An 18,300-nucleotide genomic window follows, 5' to 3' on the forward strand; every position below is an offset into this window, starting at 1 on the left:
AAATGTTATCCCAAAGTACTACTACTAAATCCAATAGTTAAACATAAGCGACATATTCTTCGTAGAAAAACAAGCTGTAGGGTGCTGAAATAATGTTGTGCTCCTCACAACATGTGGATTCCCCAAATACGAGTGGCTACTTAAAATGCTAAATCATTGCCTAATTAGCAAACTTGACCAGCTTTCATTCAGTTTTTAGCGTGTAAACAGTTCATTATAATAGTATTGTTAGAAAAACTTGAATACCCACCTAGGGACTTTCTACACCTGAAACTTAAACGACGGTCGGCCTTTCAGGTTTCTATAGATTTTTTAAGACCACGAACGCCACCTGTCGAAAATATCTTGAACCGAGGAAGACAGTGAAATAACACGGAATATTTGGTAAAACATGTTTTGTTTATTTATAAGATATTATTAAGTGCGACTCTTTCAGATATTAAATACAAAAGTTAAATTATATATACAAAAAAATATCAACATTTTTCGTCACATTTATGAACTTTATGACCCGCAAGTGCGTTCGTCTCTAGTAAAACCTCCGTTTGTTATCGATAACTCCCGAGTGTATCGGTAGTGTGACCGTTGAATGAACATATGCAGACACGTATTTATTTAGATGTTTTTTAATTACAAATTGCATAGTGCTTAAACCAGGTAGCGCAGCCAGTTGAAAAAGAGCGCAGCAGGCCCCCGAAATGTTTGCCAACCTGAAGAATAAGCTGATCGAGGAGGTGAAGGCGTCGCCATCGAAGTTCCAGCAATTTGCGAATGCTGCACAGGTATTTTTGGGTGCGGGGGCGGGGCGGCTTGTCAATGAAAAATGCAAATTGAGGAAAACATACGCACACAGACACGGAATTGCATATGTGTCGGTGAAGGGGTCCCCAATGGTGCGATTGTGACCCAAATCTGGGTGCACAAATGAAGGGACCAGCTGCTCATGACTCTTCCTTGCCCTTTTTTCCCAGGCCGCCGTGAGCTCATCGTCGAGCACAACACCCAATTCGGAAACGAACACCAGCAACAATGAGAACTTCTTCAGCATCACGGAGGAGGGTAAGTAGTCCATGAGTCACCTGGGGTTCCTTATCTCACATACCACGCATATTTTCACCGAGCAGACACGCCTCAGAACTCGCCTTATCGCATCCAAAAGCTGCCGGCCACAAGTGCATCGGCGCTGCGCGGACGCTCGACCCAATCCCTAAACGGCTCCACCTCCAGGTCGCGCAAGCTCTCCAACTCATCCATGGCCAGCGACGTGTCCTTCCGCCTGCCCACCTATGAAGCGCCAGCTGTAAGTGGTCGAAAAGCAGTCGGAATTACAAATAATTATGCGGTCTACTCCAGGTGTACCACTTGCAATCGGATCTGGATGAGACGAGCAGCGAGTTCGATGACTCCGCCTCAACAGCCAGGCTGGATGTGATCACCAAGGACCAGCTGTACGATGCGTACAAGAAGTCTCTTGATCGTTACCACAAGTACCGCTGTCGGTACACGGATCTGGCCAAAAAGTACAAGGAACTGGAACGTGACAGCTCCAAGGCGCGGGTATCTATTTGCCTATCTAATCGGTCCGATTGATAAGGTTGTGTAACTTATGTTTCCGATAATATCGCTTTGCAGTCTGTGCTGGTGGAGACGCAAGACAAGGCGCTGCGCCGGATCAGCGAGCTGAGGGAGCAGTGCACACTGGAGCAGCAGGCCAAGGCGCATTTGGAGGAGGCGCTGCGTGTTGAGATGGACGACATGAGCTGCAAAATGCAGGCTTATCAGACGAAGCTGCAGCTGCTGGGCGAAAATCCTGAGAATATTACGGCGGCTCTGGAGCGAAGCGGCCAGCAGCTGGAGACGGAACAGCTCATCGACCTGGAGGAGTCGGCCGGAAAGTCGCCGCCATCTGCCAATGGTAGTTCCGGTGTGTCCGACTTACAGAGATTACTTAAAGAGCGAGAAGAGCAGCTGAAAAGTGTGTCCGAAAAATACGAGGCTTTGCGCAAACAAGAGGAGGAGAACGTTCTGCTTTTGGCCCAGACAAAGCAGGCCATCCATACGGAACTGGAGCTGAAGGACACCGAGGTGCGTCAGCTTCAGGAGAAACTCAAGCAGTTGGAATCTCAGCGAGAGTCCCACAACAACGAAGCCAAGGAGCAGTTTAAAAAGCTCCAGGCCACGAAGCAGGAAGTCGATGCCAAACTTATGGCAACAGAGCACCTGCTGAACACACTGAAAGGAAGCTATGCGACCAAGGAGCAGCAGGTGGCCACACTCGAAGCGCAACTAGAAACGATAAAAATGGAAAACGAGCAGAAAATAATAGAACTGCAGCAACAGAACGAGGAAAGAAATAACCAAGAAAGCGATTTGAGCGAGCAACTGAAGAAACTTCAAGCAGCCGTTCAGGATGCAGAGTCTCAGCTTCTGTCCAAGGATCAGCTTTTGGAATCTCTCCGAAGCGAACACGCAGCCAAGGAGAAACAATTGAAGGATCGGGAAGAGCAGTTGGGTAAATTAAAACAAGAAAACGATAAAAACTTGGATAAACTGCGAGAAAACAAGGAAAGTAGCGATTCTCAAACTAACGAAGCACAGGATAAACAAAAGATACTACAAGCAGCCAAGGACGAAACCGAAACGAAGCTTTTAGCCACGGAACACATTTTGCACTCCCTCAAGAATGATTACAAAGCACAGGAAGATCAAGTCGCTACGTTGGAAGATAAGCTAAAAACTCTTTCCAAGGAAAACGAAGTGAATCTGGAAAAATTGCGCCTCATTAATGAACAAAGCGAAGCTCAAAGTACTGATTCCCAGGATAAGATTAATGAACTACGTGCAGCTAAGGACGAAGCCGAAGCAAAACTTCTTTCTACAGAACTCAGTCTGAGCGCCCTTCAGGCCGCACTTTCGGCCAAAGAAGAACAGGCCGCATCCTTGGAACAGAGTTTGAATGCGCTTAAAATCGAAAGTGAGCATAGTTTGCAGGACCTGCGCTTGCACAATGATCAGTTGCTCGAAATTGGCCAGCGCCATCAACAAAACTACTGGGAAGCTCAGCTTGGTCAAGCAAGAGAAGAATTAGCAGCTGTTCAATCGCAACGGGAGCTACATACTCTCGAGCTCGAGAAGAGGCTGGAAATAGAGCGCGAGTCTTTGGCCGCTTTAAGTTCAGAGAAAGTCTCCCAGGAGGAACAGCATAGGCTTAAGCTGGATCAGCTACAGCGAGAGATTCAAGTACTGCAGGATCAGCACACGAACTCGGAGAGCGAAACTGTGGCTGCTCTAAAGGTGCAGTTGGAGGCTCTTAGCCAGGAATTGGCCACCAGCCAGGCCAGTTTGATGGCCAAGGAAAAAGATCTGAAAGCCAGCGGCAACAAGTTGAACAAGATGAAGAAGCAACACGAGCAGCACCAGGCGAAATCAAGCGAGCAAAACGCTCGCCTCGAAGCTCTGCAAAGCGAGTTGGCAGATCGATTGAGTCACTCTCGGCAAGTAGAGAGCGAAAAGGAAGAGTTGCAAGCACGCGTAACCGGAATTCTGGAGGAGATTACCACCATGCAGGCGCAAATGCAACAGGTGCAGGACTCACACAGCGAACTGGAACGGGAAAAGCGCAAACTGGAATCCCGCATCGAGTCACTGCAGCAGCAGCAGGTGGACAGCAGTGCCCAGGACGAAAGGACCTCAGCTAAGCTGGAGGAGATCCAGAGCGAAAACACCAAGCTGGCCGAACGCAACTGTCTGCTGGAGGAGCAGGCGAATCATTTGGAGTCCCAACTGCAAGCAAAACAAGACGAGATCGGCAAGATCCAGGTGAAGCTGCAACAGGTACTGCACGAGCACTCGAAGCTGCAAAATGCCCAGGAACTGATGGATCACGACCATCGGACGCTGCAGGATAAATGCGATGCCTACGAAAAGGATAAGCTGCTGACCGAAGGCACTCTGGACCGCCTGCAAGCGGCCAGTATGGATCTGCAGTCTCTTAATGCCAGTTTAGATCGAGATTTGCAGGAGCAGCAAGAACAACTGCTAGAGCTAAGAATGCGACAAAGGGAACAGGAGCAGCAGCTGAAAGACCAAGCCGAGCGATGCGCGGAATTGGAGGCCCAGAACACTGAAAGTGAGACCCAGCTGCAGGCCACGATCAGCAATCTTCGCGAGCAACTTGATGCTTATAAGCAGACAGAACAGAGCATCCAGGAGAAGTTGCAAGCCACCAATTCGTCCTACACCACGCAAATTGCCTCATTGGAAGCTCGCTGGAGCGCAGCCAATTCCGACGTAGAGCGCCTTCACGAAGCCAATGATGCCCTGCAGTTGGAGATGGAACAGTTGAAGATTAAGCACGGCCAGGAACGCGAGGAAGTGAAGGAGTCCATAGCCCAGAAAAACCGGCAGGTGGTGGAGCTTCAAGAAGCCATGGCTATAAAGGATCGTCAGTTACAGGAGAAGGTTGAGGCCTCAGAAAAATTGGCAAAATTCGATGAGATCCTGATCGAGAACGAGTATTTAAATAAACACACGAAGCAATTGGAGACGGAGTTGGCTGAGAGTGCGGAGCTGAAGGATAAACTGAAATCCCTGCAATGTGAATTGTACGTTCTTCAGGAAAAGGCCGAGCAGCATGCCGCCCAAATGTCCGAAAAGGAAACGCAGAGTGCGACGGCAACGGCAGAGGTGTCCGAACTGAAGAAAGCCATCGAGGAACAGGCAGTAGAGTTGACACGGCAGAAGGAGCACGCAAGCTTTGTCACCCAGCAGAGTGATGCGGTCCAAAAGGATCTTCTTCAAGTCCAGCAGCAGCTTCACGATAAGGAAATCGAATTAACAAAGAGCCAGGATGAACAGTCCAGTCTGCAGGCTGCTGTAGAAGGCCTACAGCAAGAATTGACTACTCTTAAAGACCAGTCATCCGCCTCCACGGACTCCGACAGCCTGCGCAGCCTCAACGAGCGACTGCAGCGGGAACTGGAGGATCTCACACACAAGAGCGCCGGTGCGGAGTCCAATATGCAGCAGGAGATCGAGGAGTTGCAGGCTAACAACCAGCAAATGGCAGAGCGCATCAACGAGCTGGAAACCTTGCGAGCCGGCATACAAGCCCAGCAACTCCTCGCCAGCATGGCGCCCAAAAACGTCCAGGAGGCGGCCGCTGCTGGCGAGAAGGCGGAACTAGAGACTAAACTTAAAGAGATTATGAACGAGGTGCAGGACGTGACGAATCGAAACCTCTTCCTGGAGCAAAAATGCGAGAACTTCCTGATACTCGAACAGTCCAACGAGCGACTTAAGCTGCAGAATGCGAAACTCTCGCGGCAACTGGATGAAACCCTGGTGAGCTTATGGCAGCGGTGCACCCCTTGATTCCATTGCTGATTCGTTCTTTTTGCCGACAGGTATCCATGCAACACAGCGAGGCTGTTCCGGCTAACACGGAATTTGAATACTTGCGCAACATCATGTTCCAGGTAAGCAATCAAACTGGATAATGTCCAAGTAAACACCCCTAATTGGTATCTTCCATTTCTAAGTACCTAACTGGGAACACGAACAACGAGACACTTGTCAAGGTGATATCGGCAGTGCTCAAATTCTCGCCGCAGCAGGCCCAGGTTGCCCTGGAAAAGGAGCATCAGCGGAGATCTCTGGTAGGGACGGCTTTATGAGTTCCATACCACGTCGTTAACTAACTCCATACAAACACTTGCAGCTGAACAAACTGATCTAGCATGAACTGATGGCTCTCTACGGCGGAGACTGGAACTGGGAGCCCTGCCCGGTGACGCTTCTAGATCGGAAATGAAGTCGGTGTGATTGGCCCGAGATCACAAGTACCTTATACCTCACCCTAGCGCATGAGTTGGGTGGTTCCGGCTGATTCTGCAGGCATTTCGAGTAGTAGAAGCGGCGGATGTGTGTGTATACCCCATACTAGATCAATGTTATTGTACAGTCCACGAATGAACTATAGCTACTTCTGTCCAAATCCATGCCAAGCACTTTTGTACATTTTAATTACGCTTTCCTTTGTTTCCGGCATTCACTTGCTTGCGTTTCATGCCCCATGTCCCCCACTTAACCCCAATCTAACCTAAGTGCAATCGTTTTGTGTATTTTAGTTGTAAGTTAAAATTTGTAAAGATCCGCAGCGCAGTTGGCATTTAGTTTAATTCAAAATCTATACAAGTACATACATAAATAAATAGTTGCAATTCATACAAGGGAATCTCTAATCTCTTGGGCCCTTCCCAGTGGCCGCTACGTGACGGAAATGCCTCCTCCGTTCCGCAAAGCATCGCATCATGGCCCGCGTTAACGGATCGAGTTCATAGTTGGGCCTGTAGTCCTTCAGGGCATCTAGAGTGTACTTGAATCCGAATCTCTGCAGACGAAGGCTGGCTTGCACGGCCGCCAGTTGAACTCTAGATCGTGGCACTGCCACGAGAAGGCGCTTCAGGAAGCCCACGAAGGCGGAGATATCTGTATCCAGGGGCAGTGGCTTCAGAACCAAGGAGATGCAGTGCAGCAGACGCACCAGCCGGGCATCGTACGACTTGTTTTGAGTAGCGATATCACAATAACTGGTGGCGAGCGGCATAAGGTGTTCCCCCACCACGCTCTCCACAACTTTAAGATGCGGTGATCGCCGGCAGAAGAGCGCAAAGGCGTAGCCCAACTCCTCCTCACGGCCGGCCTTCAGCTTCCCCACCAGGTTTTCCAAGACCTGCTGTTTGGTGGGCTCAAATGGCTGGAAATGGTACTCAAAGCGCAGCTTGGATAACAGCAGTCGGTCGGCGCCGTTCGGATCCACCATGTCGTACTGCCGGCTCATCAGCAGGTGCTTAATCACTGTGATCAGGGCATCCGAGTGGTCGTACTCCCGCTGTTCGCGGTGGGGAAGCACAGTGGGAAACTGACGCAGCACCTCGAGCACTAGCGGCGGCATATCCCGGTCGAAGTGATACAGAATTTTGGCCAACAGTAGTCTCGCCGGATTCTCGTACCCTGGTGACATAGCCGCCTGCAGAGCAACTGCCTTCAAGTAGAGCCGGACGTAGTTGAGAGCCAGCTCGGTGGCTGGTCGCTCTTTGGTGTTGCGGAATAGACGCTCCTCTAGCTCAGCCAGAAATCTCTGCGCGAAGTTCAAATACTTCAATGCATTCAGCAGACGTTCCACTGGACCATCATCTAAGCCGATCTTGCAGATTACTGTAATCATTGCATTCACGATTACAGCTTCACTCTTGGTCACCTTGTAGATCTCCAAGGCCAAGTCACTGCAGGTGGATTCCAGCTGCATGTTCTCCTGAAGATATTTGCCTATCGAGGCGCACAATTGGGGTTGGGTCTTCCCCAAAGTTTTTCTATTCGCTTTCCTAAGCTTCTCCAGACCCTTGTCCATCTTAAGTACGTGTTGTACGATCGATTCGGGTTGGTCATATTCCCAGTTGCAAGCAGCTTGCTCCAGAGGGATTTCGACGGGTGGAGGGTCAAGCTCGTCCATTGGCTCCGAAGCTGGGGAGGCTGGTGACTCTTCGCTAATTGTACAGGTAACCTTTACAGGATCTAGATTTATATTTGGTTGCCATGCTTTCAGCTCTTCGTGTTCTACTGGCTTCAAATCAGGAGTGAAATCCTTTTTCAAAGACTCCGATCTTGTAAACGCTTGTTTAAGCTGTCTCCTTATTTGTTCTACGAGCGAAATACCCTTTTCTGGGCAGGATTTCTGTTCGTTCAGCAGTTGTTTCGCTCTCTGGCGAGTCAAACGAACTTCCGTCGAGGGCGAAGAAGTTTTCATCTCACTTTGCGTTCTCCTTCGTTTTGCGACTACGGGAACAGGCGAAGGTGGTTCCTCAGGCTGCCTAATACGGATTTGTTCGTCGATAACTAGACCGTCCTCATCCTCGGATTCATCCGTTGAGTTTGGCGTGGCACAAGTACTTGCGTGCTGCGCGTTGTTTAAAGCTTTAACTATTGGATCCGGGGTTTCCACGAGCAAAGGCTGCTTTAAGGTTACTAAGTTAGCTTTAGCTACTAACAGTTCCTCGTATGATTCTGCGGGAGCACCAGCAGATGACTTCGGTTCCGATTCGTTCTCTTCTGGCTTTCCATCTGCTTTGATAAGAGCAGCTTCCAACGCACGTTCCTCGTTTTCTTCTGATTCTGATTCGCTGCCGAAGAAGGGACTATTCTTTCGGTTCTTGGTGTTGCTTTGCTCATCCGCAGGTCTGCACTCCTCTTCGCTTTCATCAAAACTGGCTTCCGAATCACTTAGCTCGGGAGCCATCTGCTCTACACTGCATTCGGATTCCACATCAGAATCACTACCGAATAGGCACATCATTGAAGTCGGTAACAATTCGCCATCGTTTTTGTTTAACAAGCTTTTAGGCTCTTTGCAGGGAATTAACTCCATGACTGTTTCATCATTTAGGTTTTCAATTGAAAATCTCTCCGAATTTGAGACACTATTAAGCAGGTGCGAATCGAAGTCTTCTGATGCATTCGCCTCAATTTCGTTTGGTTCAATTGAGGAGTCTACCGTTGACATTGCATCTTTATTTGGAGCCAATTCTGTTAGGCTCCCAATACTTTCTTTTATTTCAAACGTTTTTTTATGCAACAGTTCTTCAGTTTCATCAAGTAGGAGGCATTGTTGCTCGTCATTTTCTTTCAAAGACGATTCTGTTTCCCTTTCGACTGCAGGCAAATGATTTTGATCCTTATTTTCTGACAGCAGGAAATTAGAATTCTGAGCAGGAGTATTTTCTTCATTTTCTTTCATTTCCGCGTTGGACGTCAGTTGAAGCAAATAAAGTTCTTCCTCGTCCAGTTTCATTTCGAGATTATCACAGTTGGCCATGTTAAAAGATTCCAAATTGCTTAAGAATTGGATTGCCGTTTCCGGCTTTTGTTCACGCTCTACTTCTAACGTATTGTTTATTTCCAGATGTACTGTCTCCATCTCCAGACAGCTTCGCTTGGCTATCGACTTCGATCTGATAGACGCTTTGCGCTTCTTGGATTTCCGCTTTCGTTCTTTGGGCTGGGAGGGCAGGCGAATTGGCGTGATATGTCCTCCGTGGCTGATGTTTGGCGACTTAATGATAGGATCCGTTCCAGCATCCATGCACTCTGTGCTAGTGGCGAAATCTAAAGTGAATGTGGACGTAATTATTGCACTTGCTGATGCGTTTTGAATGGGTTTACCTCTCTTGCTGGTGCTTCCACTGGAGGTGTGCTTCGTCTGGTTCTGCGTGCCCTCAACGAGCTCATACAAACAGCTGGTGAAATCCGCCTGGCTGACGCTTGGTGGCGTGGCCATGGACGGATTAGTGCGCCTCTGCAGCAGGGTTAGCACCATTTGGCCAAAGACCTGCCACAGCTCCTCGAAGGCCTGCGGCGGCAGATTGGTCAGGCAGCTTTGGTTTTCAGGTAGAAAGTTCAGCAGCTCCTTGGCGAGCTCCCTGGAGGACCTAGCCTCCTCCTTCACACTATCCAGCATTGTTCGTGAGGGCGGCCTTGAGGCAGACACCTTGATTTGTGTCGGCAGGTCGGCAATGAAGTCTATCTCGCGGTGTATACCACACAGTGTGGTGCAGGTCGACACACTCGCTTTGGCTGGTATGTCCTCTAACTCTAACTCCTGCTGCGGATCGCTCTGCGGGCTCATGGGTTCAATAACATCATTCCGCCACGATAGCATTTCATCAAGTATCTGCCGGATATTTGGCGGGGGCTTGGGCTCGGGAAAGCAGGTGCCCACATCGTGCTGTTTGATGAAGGAGGCTGTAGTGGTTCCTCGGGTTGTGGTGGTGTTTTTGTGCTGCGTGCCCTGGTTGCGGGTCTCTATCAGACCTTCCACCTGCACAGCAACGGAACAAAGTACGGGCTTGGCCTTAGGGGGTTCCTCGTCGGTTTGCGTGGATTGGTTGACTGCGGGCTGATGCCCTTTCCGTTTGCTTCGCGGATTGGGACTCTTTGGCGTGGGCACACTTACGTCTATCGTTTTGCAGTGCTCCTTTAGCTTCTTCATGATGTTCTGATCCCTCCGCAAGAGCCCACAATCGTCGCCCAGTCGCTGGGCCAACTGCATGAGTATGGACAGCACATCCTTGGCATCCACGGGCAGTCCGCGATCCTGCAACTGCACCTGCAGATTTTCGCAGTTCCCAACCTGTGCGTCCAACTCATTTTCCAGCTGTGCGCATCGCTCGCCGATCTTCTTGGCGCTCTTCTCCAGCTCGATCCTCTGCTGCTTCTCCTTGTGGTACAGATCCGTCACCTCTTGGGCGGTGCGCTGCAGGTCCACCAGCTGTTTGTTTTGGGCCTGGAGCTGTTTCACCTGGCAGATCAGCTCGTCGGTCTGGGCTATCCGCTCGGCCAGCCGGCTTCGCATATCGCGCACATCCTGGTTGATCCTGGGCAGCGGTCCCTGCTTGTACGGCGCCACCATAACATCTTGCAACGGCGCATTTGTGCCCAGAAGGTGATCTATATTGAAGTCCGAGAACTCGTCCGAATTCATGTTCCCGCAGACTTGTTGTTGCTGGATTTCACGTGGTTGCGTTTTCAAGCGCCACAGCGATTCTAAACCATGCAGAAAGCAGTGAAAGATCTCATTTTCAACACATTTCGCTAGTCGGGCTCTCGTTGGACAATATTCCGCTTTGAATCTGGCGATTTAATACACAAAACAGGGAAATAAAACAAAATCCGCGTTTTCCTCTGCAGCCGGTCACCAAAACATTTTCCTTCACTGAGTTATCGTTAAGATATTATCGATATACGTGTGGTATTTTTTTATGGCACTCAGATAGCTCGTTCTTGCTACTGCGTTTTAGGTCGTTCACACTTCAATCACAATAACAGCTTCTACTGACAATCTTAAGTTTAAATTGTTTTTAGGAGAAGTTAATTCTGAACTGCTGATACATCTTAGACTTTGTGTGTCCATTGTGTCATTGCTTTTCCTATGGGTTGTATTTCTTTTTACTCACAATCTTGGGAAAAAAACTTAGAGAAAAAAATCCAATTAATTTCCAAGTATTAATAAGTATAATTTTTAAAAATAAGCCATAAATGATCCTAACTTGTGATAATTGTCTTGCGCAAACTACTAAACTGAGACAATCTTATTTTTTGCTAAGATTTAACTTACAAAATGTTCTTCCGCATGGCTTGTTGAATACCCCTACCAAATGCAGTAAGTGCAATCGATTTCAGTTCCATCCCTAGCAGTTGAGGAAAATAAATAAAACTACCAGACTATAGACGGTTTTACTGAAAAAGACAAGATTTAAGCACACAACATGGCCGATGTAGATGACGGGTCTGAGCTGCTGTTCTTCGACACTTTCTCGCACGAGGAAGTGACGGTAAGAGCCCAAATAAACCTCTACGCGAAGCATTCGCTAACCCCCACTACCGTCTCCTCTTAGGACATTAATTTGGATTTGGTGCAGTTTCCCAAGCCGGTCTTCATCACACAGGTGCGAATCATTCCCCTGGGCGCCCGAGTCCAGGCGGACTTTCCCGGCGGCGTTCGCCTGGGCGCCACCAATCCCTCAAAGTTCGATCTAGAGTTCTTCGTCAACGACCTGGGAATGCCGGCTGCGTCGGCATTCGAGAACCTCGGCCTGCTGCGGTACAACCAAAACGACTGCATTCACCTGGACTGCTCGCAGGAGAAGATCGTCACCGACGGCCTGGTGCTGCGTGGCTGGTACAGCACCATCACACTGGCCATCTACGGCATCTTCACCAACTCGGTGACGGAGCCAATTGCCAGTCCGACGCTGCCCTGCGAGCCCGTGGGCCCGGAGATAACCAACCTGAGTGGCGAGGTGCTCCTCCAGGAGGATGTGCTGAAGGACGAGTGGCAGGAGCCGATGCAGGCGGAACTGTTGAACGCTCACAAGGGCAATGTCAGCGATTACGATCCGGAGGACATGGAATACGGCATGTCGCGGGATCATTACCACCAGCACGCCGAGGAGCAAGAGCAGCGAGAGATGCGACGACTGCGTCGGTCCACGCACTCCACGGATCACTCACCGCCACCGCCCAGAAGATCACACACGCATTCAGAGAGCAACGACAGGGAGTACATCAGGTGGTAAGTGGTTAACTTTTCTATATATTAAATTCAAACTTATCACAATCCTTTCATTGCAGTTCGCGCGACAAGGGCTCTAGGGATTGGTCGCGTTCACCGGAATACTCCAGCCATCGGTCGCGTCGAAAGCGCTCGGAGAGATCTCGCTCCGATGTGGACGAGCACAAGTGGCCCAGAACCCCGCCTGCATCGATTGACTCACCGACACGTCCGCGTTCGCCCGACACGATGGACTACGATGACGAGGACTCGCGTTCCCACTACAAGATGCAGTCATCGCACTACAGGCACTCCTCTGAGTCACTGCACCGTGGTGATCGGGATCGGGACGATGAGGACCGATCATGCACGCCGCAAGAGCAGTTTGAGCCCATTCTCAGTGACGACGAGATCATCGGCGACGACGAGGAGGACGATGCAGTTGATGCGGCTGCCATTGCGGAGTACGAGCGGGAGTTGGAGGCAGCTGCTGTCGCTGCTCCTCCAGCCATCGATGCTTTCGAGCCATGGCAGAAGCCACTGTTGGTCTTTGAAGGCGACATGTCTGCCCACTTCAGCAAGGAGCTGGAAACTCTAAAGCTGCTCTTTAAGAAGTTGGTCCTGCAAACCCGTTGTGAGAATGTTGCTGCCTTCAGCGAGGAACATGGCGCTAGTGTAGACGAACGGGAACAATTTGTGTACTTGGGTGAGCAACTGAACAATCAGTTGGGTTACTTAGCCCAGCACTACAAAAGGAGGAACTTTGTCCTGCAGCAGTTTTTCGGAAACGATGAGGTACATCTTCGTCAGGCAGCTAATGTGATGCAGATTGCCCTGAGTTTCCAGGCGGCATGCATGCAGCCACAGCCTGCTTTTAAGATCCGTCATATAAAGCTGGGTGCCCGAATGGCTGAACTTCTGGGCAGTAGCGAGGATCTCTTTCAGCACCTGTTGAAAGAACACAAATTTGATACCTTCGATGCGGTATTCCAGCTGTATCACGAACCGTACATGGCACTGTCCATTAAGCTTCAGCTTCTCAAAGCCGTGTACGCCTTGCTGGACACCAGGATGGGCATCGAACACTTTATGGGAGCGAAAAATAACGGCTATCAGATGATTGTGGAAGCCATCAAGGCAGCCAAGCTGACAAGGACGAAGTACGCACTGCAGGCGATAATAAAGAAACTACATTTGTGGGAGGGCCTGGAGAGCATACAGATTTGGTGCCGTCGTCTCTTTGTGGATCGAATAATCATACCTGGTAATCGCGAACAAATGGAGGACACAGTGATAACTTGCCAGCAAATAGAGTTTACCTTCGAGATGTTGATGGATGCATTGTTTTCCAGCCAACTGAGTTACTTGCAGCCGCGCCGTTTCCTACCCGTGTCCAAGAAATTCGAGGTGGTATCCGATCCCACGGCGCAGCGCAGCTTCGGAAATGCCCTTCAATCCTACTTGGGACAAAACTCACTGGCGGAATCTCTGCTGGTCATGTTGGGAAACTGCAAGGAGTTACCGGCCACGACGTATCTAAGCATGCTGGATTTGATGCATACCCTTTTGCGCTCGCATGTCGGCATCGATTACTTCGTGGATGATGCTTTTCCTGTAACGCAGACGATTGTGGCCATACTGCTGGGCCTAGATGAGGTACCTCGGAACCCAGAGGAAAAGGAGGAAAAGCCAGAGAAGTCGGATCTAGAGGACAAGGTAATGGAGGTCGAAAATGAAGCTGTGGAGGCTGCAGGCGAGAAGCCACCAACGGCAGACGAGGAGGGCAAGCCAGTTCCTCCCTCGATTCCCGTTTCTGCTCCAGCTGCTGCTCCCCAAGTGCGACCCAGGCCGATCCTTCGACCAGTGCTGCCACGCCTTGCCAGATTGGGTATTGAAATGTCGTACAAGGTGCAGACACGGTACCACCTGGATGCCATTACCTACGCTGCCGCGGCTCCCGAATACGATGCCGTCAAGTTGGCCACTCATATGCATGCCATTTACTCGCAAACCTGCGATCCCGCTGGACGGCAGCACACCGTGGAGGTGCTGGGCTTGAATAACAATCTGAAGATCTTCATGGATCTGATCAAGAAGGAGCAGCGCCTTCAGACGCAACGCCAGCTGAGCTCACCGGGCATGAAGTACAAGAGCCCGGTGCTGAGCTATGCCGTGGACATGGTGGACGCTTGTGTTCGCTACTGCGAGCAGCTGGACTACCTGATCGAACATGGGGGTGTGATCCTGGAGCTGGCCAAGAACCACGAGACCTTCGAGCCCTCGGTGTCGGCCGTCTTGCAGGAGATGTACGTGTACATGAAGCCGCTAGAGGCTATTAATGTGTTCGTATATGATGACATAATGCCGCTGGTGGAGGTGATAGGCCGCTCTCTGGATTACCTGACCACATTTCCTGGAGACCTGATTATGGCCCTGCGGATTTTGCGATATCTCTCCATAAGCAAACCGATTGCAGGTCAAAAAGCTCCTCCAGTGACCGAGGAGCTGAAACATAGGTTTGTGGCCCTGCAGCTGTACGCGGCGGATGGTGTCCAGCTTTGTATCCAGATCATGGAGCGATTATGCGCATACTTCGAGCAGCCGGGTGCACATGCTCCCGCCCTAATGACCATCCAGGGAGTCCACTGCTGTCAGATCATGCTGCCCACGCTGCAGATCCTCCGGGAACTGCTCTCGTACGCGATCCTGTGCAGAGATGGCACCTACAAAGACCTCACCGCCATAGATCACCTGGTGAAAGTGTACTATTTGCTCTACTACTTTCCCACGCGCTGTCAGGCGGGCCTCGAGGTGGAACAATGCAAGATGGAGGTGGTCCAGACCCTTCTGGCCTACACCCAGCCGAATGAACAAGACGAGGAGTCGCTGCACAAGTCACTTTGGACCCTGATGATCAGAGAGGTGCTAAAAAATGTCGATGGACCCGCGCACTTCATTCCTGGTAAGTTAGACTATGAAGAATATGAACACCATCTAATAACTTCTTTCGTACAGGACTGAAGCTTTTGGCGGAGCTACTTCCACTCCCGCTGCCGATGCCCCAGCCCCTTTGCGACCAGTTGCAGCAACAGCACAAGCAGCGTCTAATCACTGAGCGGAAACTGTGGTCCGCGCACTTGCATCCCCAGAGCGGACAGATCGCCAAGCTGGTGGAGGCACTTGCTCCGTCCAGTTTTCCACAGCTGTCCGAACTACTGCAGCGAGTGTGCATGCAACTGTCCGACTTGGCACCCAACATGACCCTGCTGATCGCCAAGACGATCACGGAATTGCTGTGTAATGAGTACCAGACATCCAACTGCATTCCGACCACCAACCTGGAACGGCTGCTTCGTTTCTCCACTCGCTTGTGTGCTTTTGCCCCTTTGAAGAGTTCAATGCTGTCGATTCTTTCCGGAAAGTTCTGGGAACTCTTTCAGTCGCTGCTGGCACTGAACGAGTTTAACGACGTGGTTTCCAATTGCCAAGAGGCTGTCCATCGCATTCTGGACAGTTTCCTAGACTCCGGTATTTCGCTGATCTCGCACAAGAGTACGGCTTCGCCCGCGTTGAATCTGGCTGCCGCACTGCCACCCAAGGAACTCATTCCGCGAATCATCGATGCAGTCTTTAGTAACTTGACAAGCGTGGAGGTAACCCATGGAATATCAATTCTTGCGGTGCGCAATCTGGTCATCCTCACGGAGCACGAGTAAGTTCTGGGTACGACTGCGGTTTTAATGGTCATAATAATAATATTATCTATAACGCCAGCTTCACCTTTTACCATCTGGCTCAGTTGCTGAAGCAGAAGATCACAGAGTTCCAGGCGTGGATGGAGCGTGTGATCCTTCACAACGAAACTGTGGAGTACAATGCCAACATCGAATCTCTGATCCTACTGCTGCGCTCTCTGACCCAAATTGAGCCGCCGCCCACCATGTCGGCCATGCCACACCGCACTCTGAAACTGGGGGCCACAGAGCTCGCCCAGCTGGTGGAGTTTCAGGACATTGAGCTGGCCAAGCCACCGGTGCTCAGCCGCATTCTCACCGTAATGGAGAAGCATAAGGCAGTGGCCAATGAGGCGGCGCTGAGCGACCTTAAGCAACTGATACTGCTGCAGGCCTCCAAGCAGGAGATTCTCGCCGGGATCAGTACGGAGACGCCACCAGAAGCTGAGGGAGAAGCCAATCCATCGGCCAGCAGCTGCAGTGGCTCTCTGACCGTGGAACCCTATCTGCCGCAGGCCGAGGGCATTGTCACACAGTACGAGGCGCGTCCGATCTTTACGCGATTCTGTGCCACAGCCGAGAATGCCCAACTTACGGCTCGCTACTGGTTGGACCCGCTGCCCATAGAACTGATCGAAGACATGAACGAGCCGATCTACGAGCGCATCGCCTGCGATCTCACGGATTTGGCAAACGTGTGCCTCAATCCGGACTTGAATGTGGCTGGTGATAGCAAGCGGGTCATGAATTTATCCGGCTCGCCCCAATCCAATCGGGAGATGACGCCAACGGCGCCTTGTTTCCGCACGCGCCGCGTGGAAGTGGAACCCGCGACTGGTCGGCCCGAAAAGAAAATGTTTGTTTCATCAGTTAGGGGTCGTGGCTTTGCGCGGCCACCACCTTCCAGGGGAGATCTGTTCCGATCCCGGCCGCCCAACACCTCAAGGCCGCCATCCCTACACGTGGATGACTTCCTGGCCTTGGAAACTTGTGGCGCCCAGCCCACAGGACCCACCGGCTACAACAAGATACCCTCCATGCTGAGAGGCTCCCGGGTGGGACGCAACCGGGGATCTCGCATCTCGGCAGCAGCGGCCTTCAGGTAAAGTGCACAATTACCACTTTGTGGGCTGAATCTAATGGGCTACTTTACTTATCCAACAGGCAGAAGAAGCTAATGCGCATTGGTTCGCCCTCCAGCTGGGCAGAGTCTTCCGGATCCTATCGGTCTGCCTCGGACGCCCACTTTAGCAGCAGCGATTCGCACTATTCCTCGCCCCACTACAGTGGACGGCCGCGTGGACGAGGCCTGCGCTCCAGGCCATCCTACATGAGATAGGAGGACGTTGATCCTAAGAACCAGATGGATGCTGGCTGGGCAGTTTGAATTCCATTACTTAATAAACGTGCTGATTGTGCTGATTTTGTATTAGTTCGTTGTATTTTCCCACTTTGTATGTAAGCTCAAAGTTAATGTTCCGTAATTACACTGTGCAAACGGACGTCGTGCGACTCCATGGGCAGCTCCTCGTTGTTGACTATCTGCTCGTTGAGCGACAGCGCCATCAGCGAGATCTTCTTGTGCGGATACTTCTCCGCGTGCTGCTTGAGGAACTTGTCATAGTAGCCCATTCCATGGCCCATCCGAGCTCCACAGCGGGTGAAGGCCACTCCCGGCACGATGAAGAGATCGATGCCGTGCCCTGCGGCAAAGGAGTATATCTTTAGAAGGAGCCCTGGGGTGGTTCTAGAAACTCACCATTGGTCATGGCATCTTCGCGCGCCTCCTTGAAGTCCGGCTGCTTGATGTTCCACTTGGTCAGGGGCAGGCTCTCGTACTCGTCCATGCCGCGCAGTCGCACCATCTTCATCCTGCTGCCCTCGTAGGTGGGCACGAATACCATCTTCTCCAGGCGGAACATCTCCGAAAGCAGCGCCGTGGTGTCCAGCTCGGAGGTGGTGCTCAGGTAAATGCTCACCCGCTGCGCATGCCGGAAGATCTCGCTTTGCAGCACCTGTGCCGATCGAGCCGATTGCAGATTAGTGATAACCTAAAGGTTATCCAGCCAAACGTTACCTTGGCCGTGACGGCCTGGGATTGCCGGGCGATAGCCTCCGGGTCGATGCTCTTCAGTGCATCCTTTATGCGCTTTCGCAGCGCCACCTTCAGGCTGTTTTGGATCGTGGCCGCCATTCCCGCTGCTGGATCATCCACTGCACACTCGTGCGAACCGGTGCGAACTGTTTCCATCTGCCTGCCCGGTCCAGGCATCATTAGGTTGCCACTCCGCTGCCCGTTATCAGCTGCGCTTACACTGCGCTGTTATCAGTCGGCTGCTCCGCTTCGGAGCCCTGTTCGTAAACAAATGGAAGTGCAGCGATCTGGGGAAAGTTCGGGCTTCCAGTGAGTGACCCTAGAGGCGCTCAGCTGATCAGGGATGGGAGTTATCATGCAACCCA

General features: G+C 51.1%; 4 protein-coding genes across 4 annotated transcripts; 2 read left to right on the top strand and 2 right to left on the bottom strand.

Annotated features, from left to right (window-relative positions):
• The first annotated feature begins 553 nt into the window (after positions 1–553).
• LOC6547897 (golgin subfamily A member 4) lies at positions 554–6,227 on the top strand. The gene is made up of 8 exons (XM_001976355.3): positions 554–782; positions 972–1,059; positions 1,125–1,300; positions 1,354–1,557; positions 1,633–5,343; positions 5,406–5,477; positions 5,541–5,657; positions 5,720–6,227. Exons 1-8 carry the CDS (start codon positions 699–701, stop codon positions 5,735–5,737), a joined length of 4,470 nt encoding a protein of 1,489 aa, XP_001976391.1. The 5' UTR covers positions 554–698; the 3' UTR covers positions 5,738–6,227.
• LOC6547768 (little elongation complex subunit 1) lies at positions 6,160–10,780 on the bottom strand. The gene is made up of 2 exons (XM_026980014.1): positions 9,220–10,780; positions 6,160–9,162 (listed from the first exon to the last, which is right to left on the bottom strand). The coding sequence occupies exons 1-2, from the start codon at positions 10,535–10,537 to the stop codon at positions 6,239–6,241; spliced, it is 4,242 nt and encodes a 1,413-aa protein (XP_026835815.1). The 5' UTR covers positions 10,538–10,780; the 3' UTR covers positions 6,160–6,238.
• Positions 10,781–11,221: 441 nt separating this feature from the next.
• Positions 11,222–17,272, top strand: LOC6547767 (protein virilizer). Its single transcript, XM_001976353.3, has 6 exons — positions 11,222–11,387; positions 11,451–12,127; positions 12,187–15,068; positions 15,122–15,818; positions 15,881–16,942; positions 17,005–17,272. The coding sequence occupies exons 1-6, from the start codon at positions 11,322–11,324 to the stop codon at positions 17,177–17,179; spliced, it is 5,559 nt and encodes a 1,852-aa protein (XP_001976389.1). The 5' UTR covers positions 11,222–11,321; the 3' UTR covers positions 17,180–17,272.
• Positions 17,260–18,285, bottom strand: LOC6547766 (5-formyltetrahydrofolate cyclo-ligase). Its single transcript, XM_001976352.2, has 3 exons — positions 17,918–18,285; positions 17,600–17,855; positions 17,260–17,543 (listed from the first exon to the last, which is right to left on the bottom strand). Exons 1-3 carry the CDS (start codon positions 18,113–18,115, stop codon positions 17,311–17,313), a joined length of 687 nt encoding a protein of 228 aa, XP_001976388.2. The 5' UTR covers positions 18,116–18,285; the 3' UTR covers positions 17,260–17,310.
• Between the last annotated feature and the right edge of the window lie 15 nt (positions 18,286–18,300).

This window comes from Drosophila erecta, unplaced genomic scaffold (genome assembly GCF_003286155.1).
Source record: "Drosophila erecta strain 14021-0224.00,06,07 unplaced genomic scaffold, DereRS2 tig00000092-arrow-pilon, whole genome shotgun sequence".
Lineage (NCBI taxonomy): Eukaryota > Metazoa > Arthropoda > Insecta > Diptera > Drosophilidae > Drosophila > Drosophila erecta.

Excerpts from the sequence above, each read along its gene's own strand:
- LOC6547897 (XM_001976355.3), top strand. The coding sequence starts at position 699 with ATGTTTGCCAACCTGAAGAATAAGCTGATCGAGGAGGTGAAGGCGTCG. Across the intron at positions 1,301-1,353 it reads CCACCTATGAAGCGCCAGCT|GTGTACCACTTGCAATCGGA; the intron begins GTAAGTGGTCGA and ends GGTCTACTCCAG. Across the intron at positions 5,478-5,540 it reads TGCGCAACATCATGTTCCAG|TACCTAACTGGGAACACGAA; the intron begins GTAAGCAATCAA and ends TCCATTTCTAAG.
- LOC6547767 (XM_001976353.3), top strand. The coding sequence starts at position 11,322 with ATGGCCGATGTAGATGACGGGTCTGAGCTGCTGTTCTTCGACACTTTC. Across the intron at positions 12,128-12,186 it reads GACAGGGAGTACATCAGGTG|TTCGCGCGACAAGGGCTCTA; the intron begins GTAAGTGGTTAA and ends CTTTCATTGCAG. Across the intron at positions 16,943-17,004 it reads TCGGCAGCAGCGGCCTTCAG|GCAGAAGAAGCTAATGCGCA; the intron begins GTAAAGTGCACA and ends CTTATCCAACAG.
- LOC6547766 (XM_001976352.2), bottom strand. The coding sequence starts at position 18,115 with ATGATGCCTGGACCGGGCAGGCAGATGGAAACAGTTCGCACCGGTTCG. Across the intron at positions 17,856-17,917 it reads CCCAGGCCGTCACGGCCAAG|GTGCTGCAAAGCGAGATCTT; the intron begins GTAACGTTTGGC and ends CGATCGGCACAG. Across the intron at positions 17,544-17,599 it reads CGAAGATGCCATGACCAATG|GGCACGGCATCGATCTCTTC; the intron begins GTGAGTTTCTAG and ends CCTTTGCCGCAG.
- LOC6547768 (XM_026980014.1), bottom strand. The coding sequence starts at position 10,537 with ATGAATTCGGACGAGTTCTCGGACTTCAATATAGATCACCTTCTGGGC. Across the intron at positions 9,163-9,219 it reads TGGAAGCACCAGCAAGAGAG|ATTTCGCCACTAGCACAGAG; the intron begins GTAAACCCATTC and ends CATTCACTTTAG.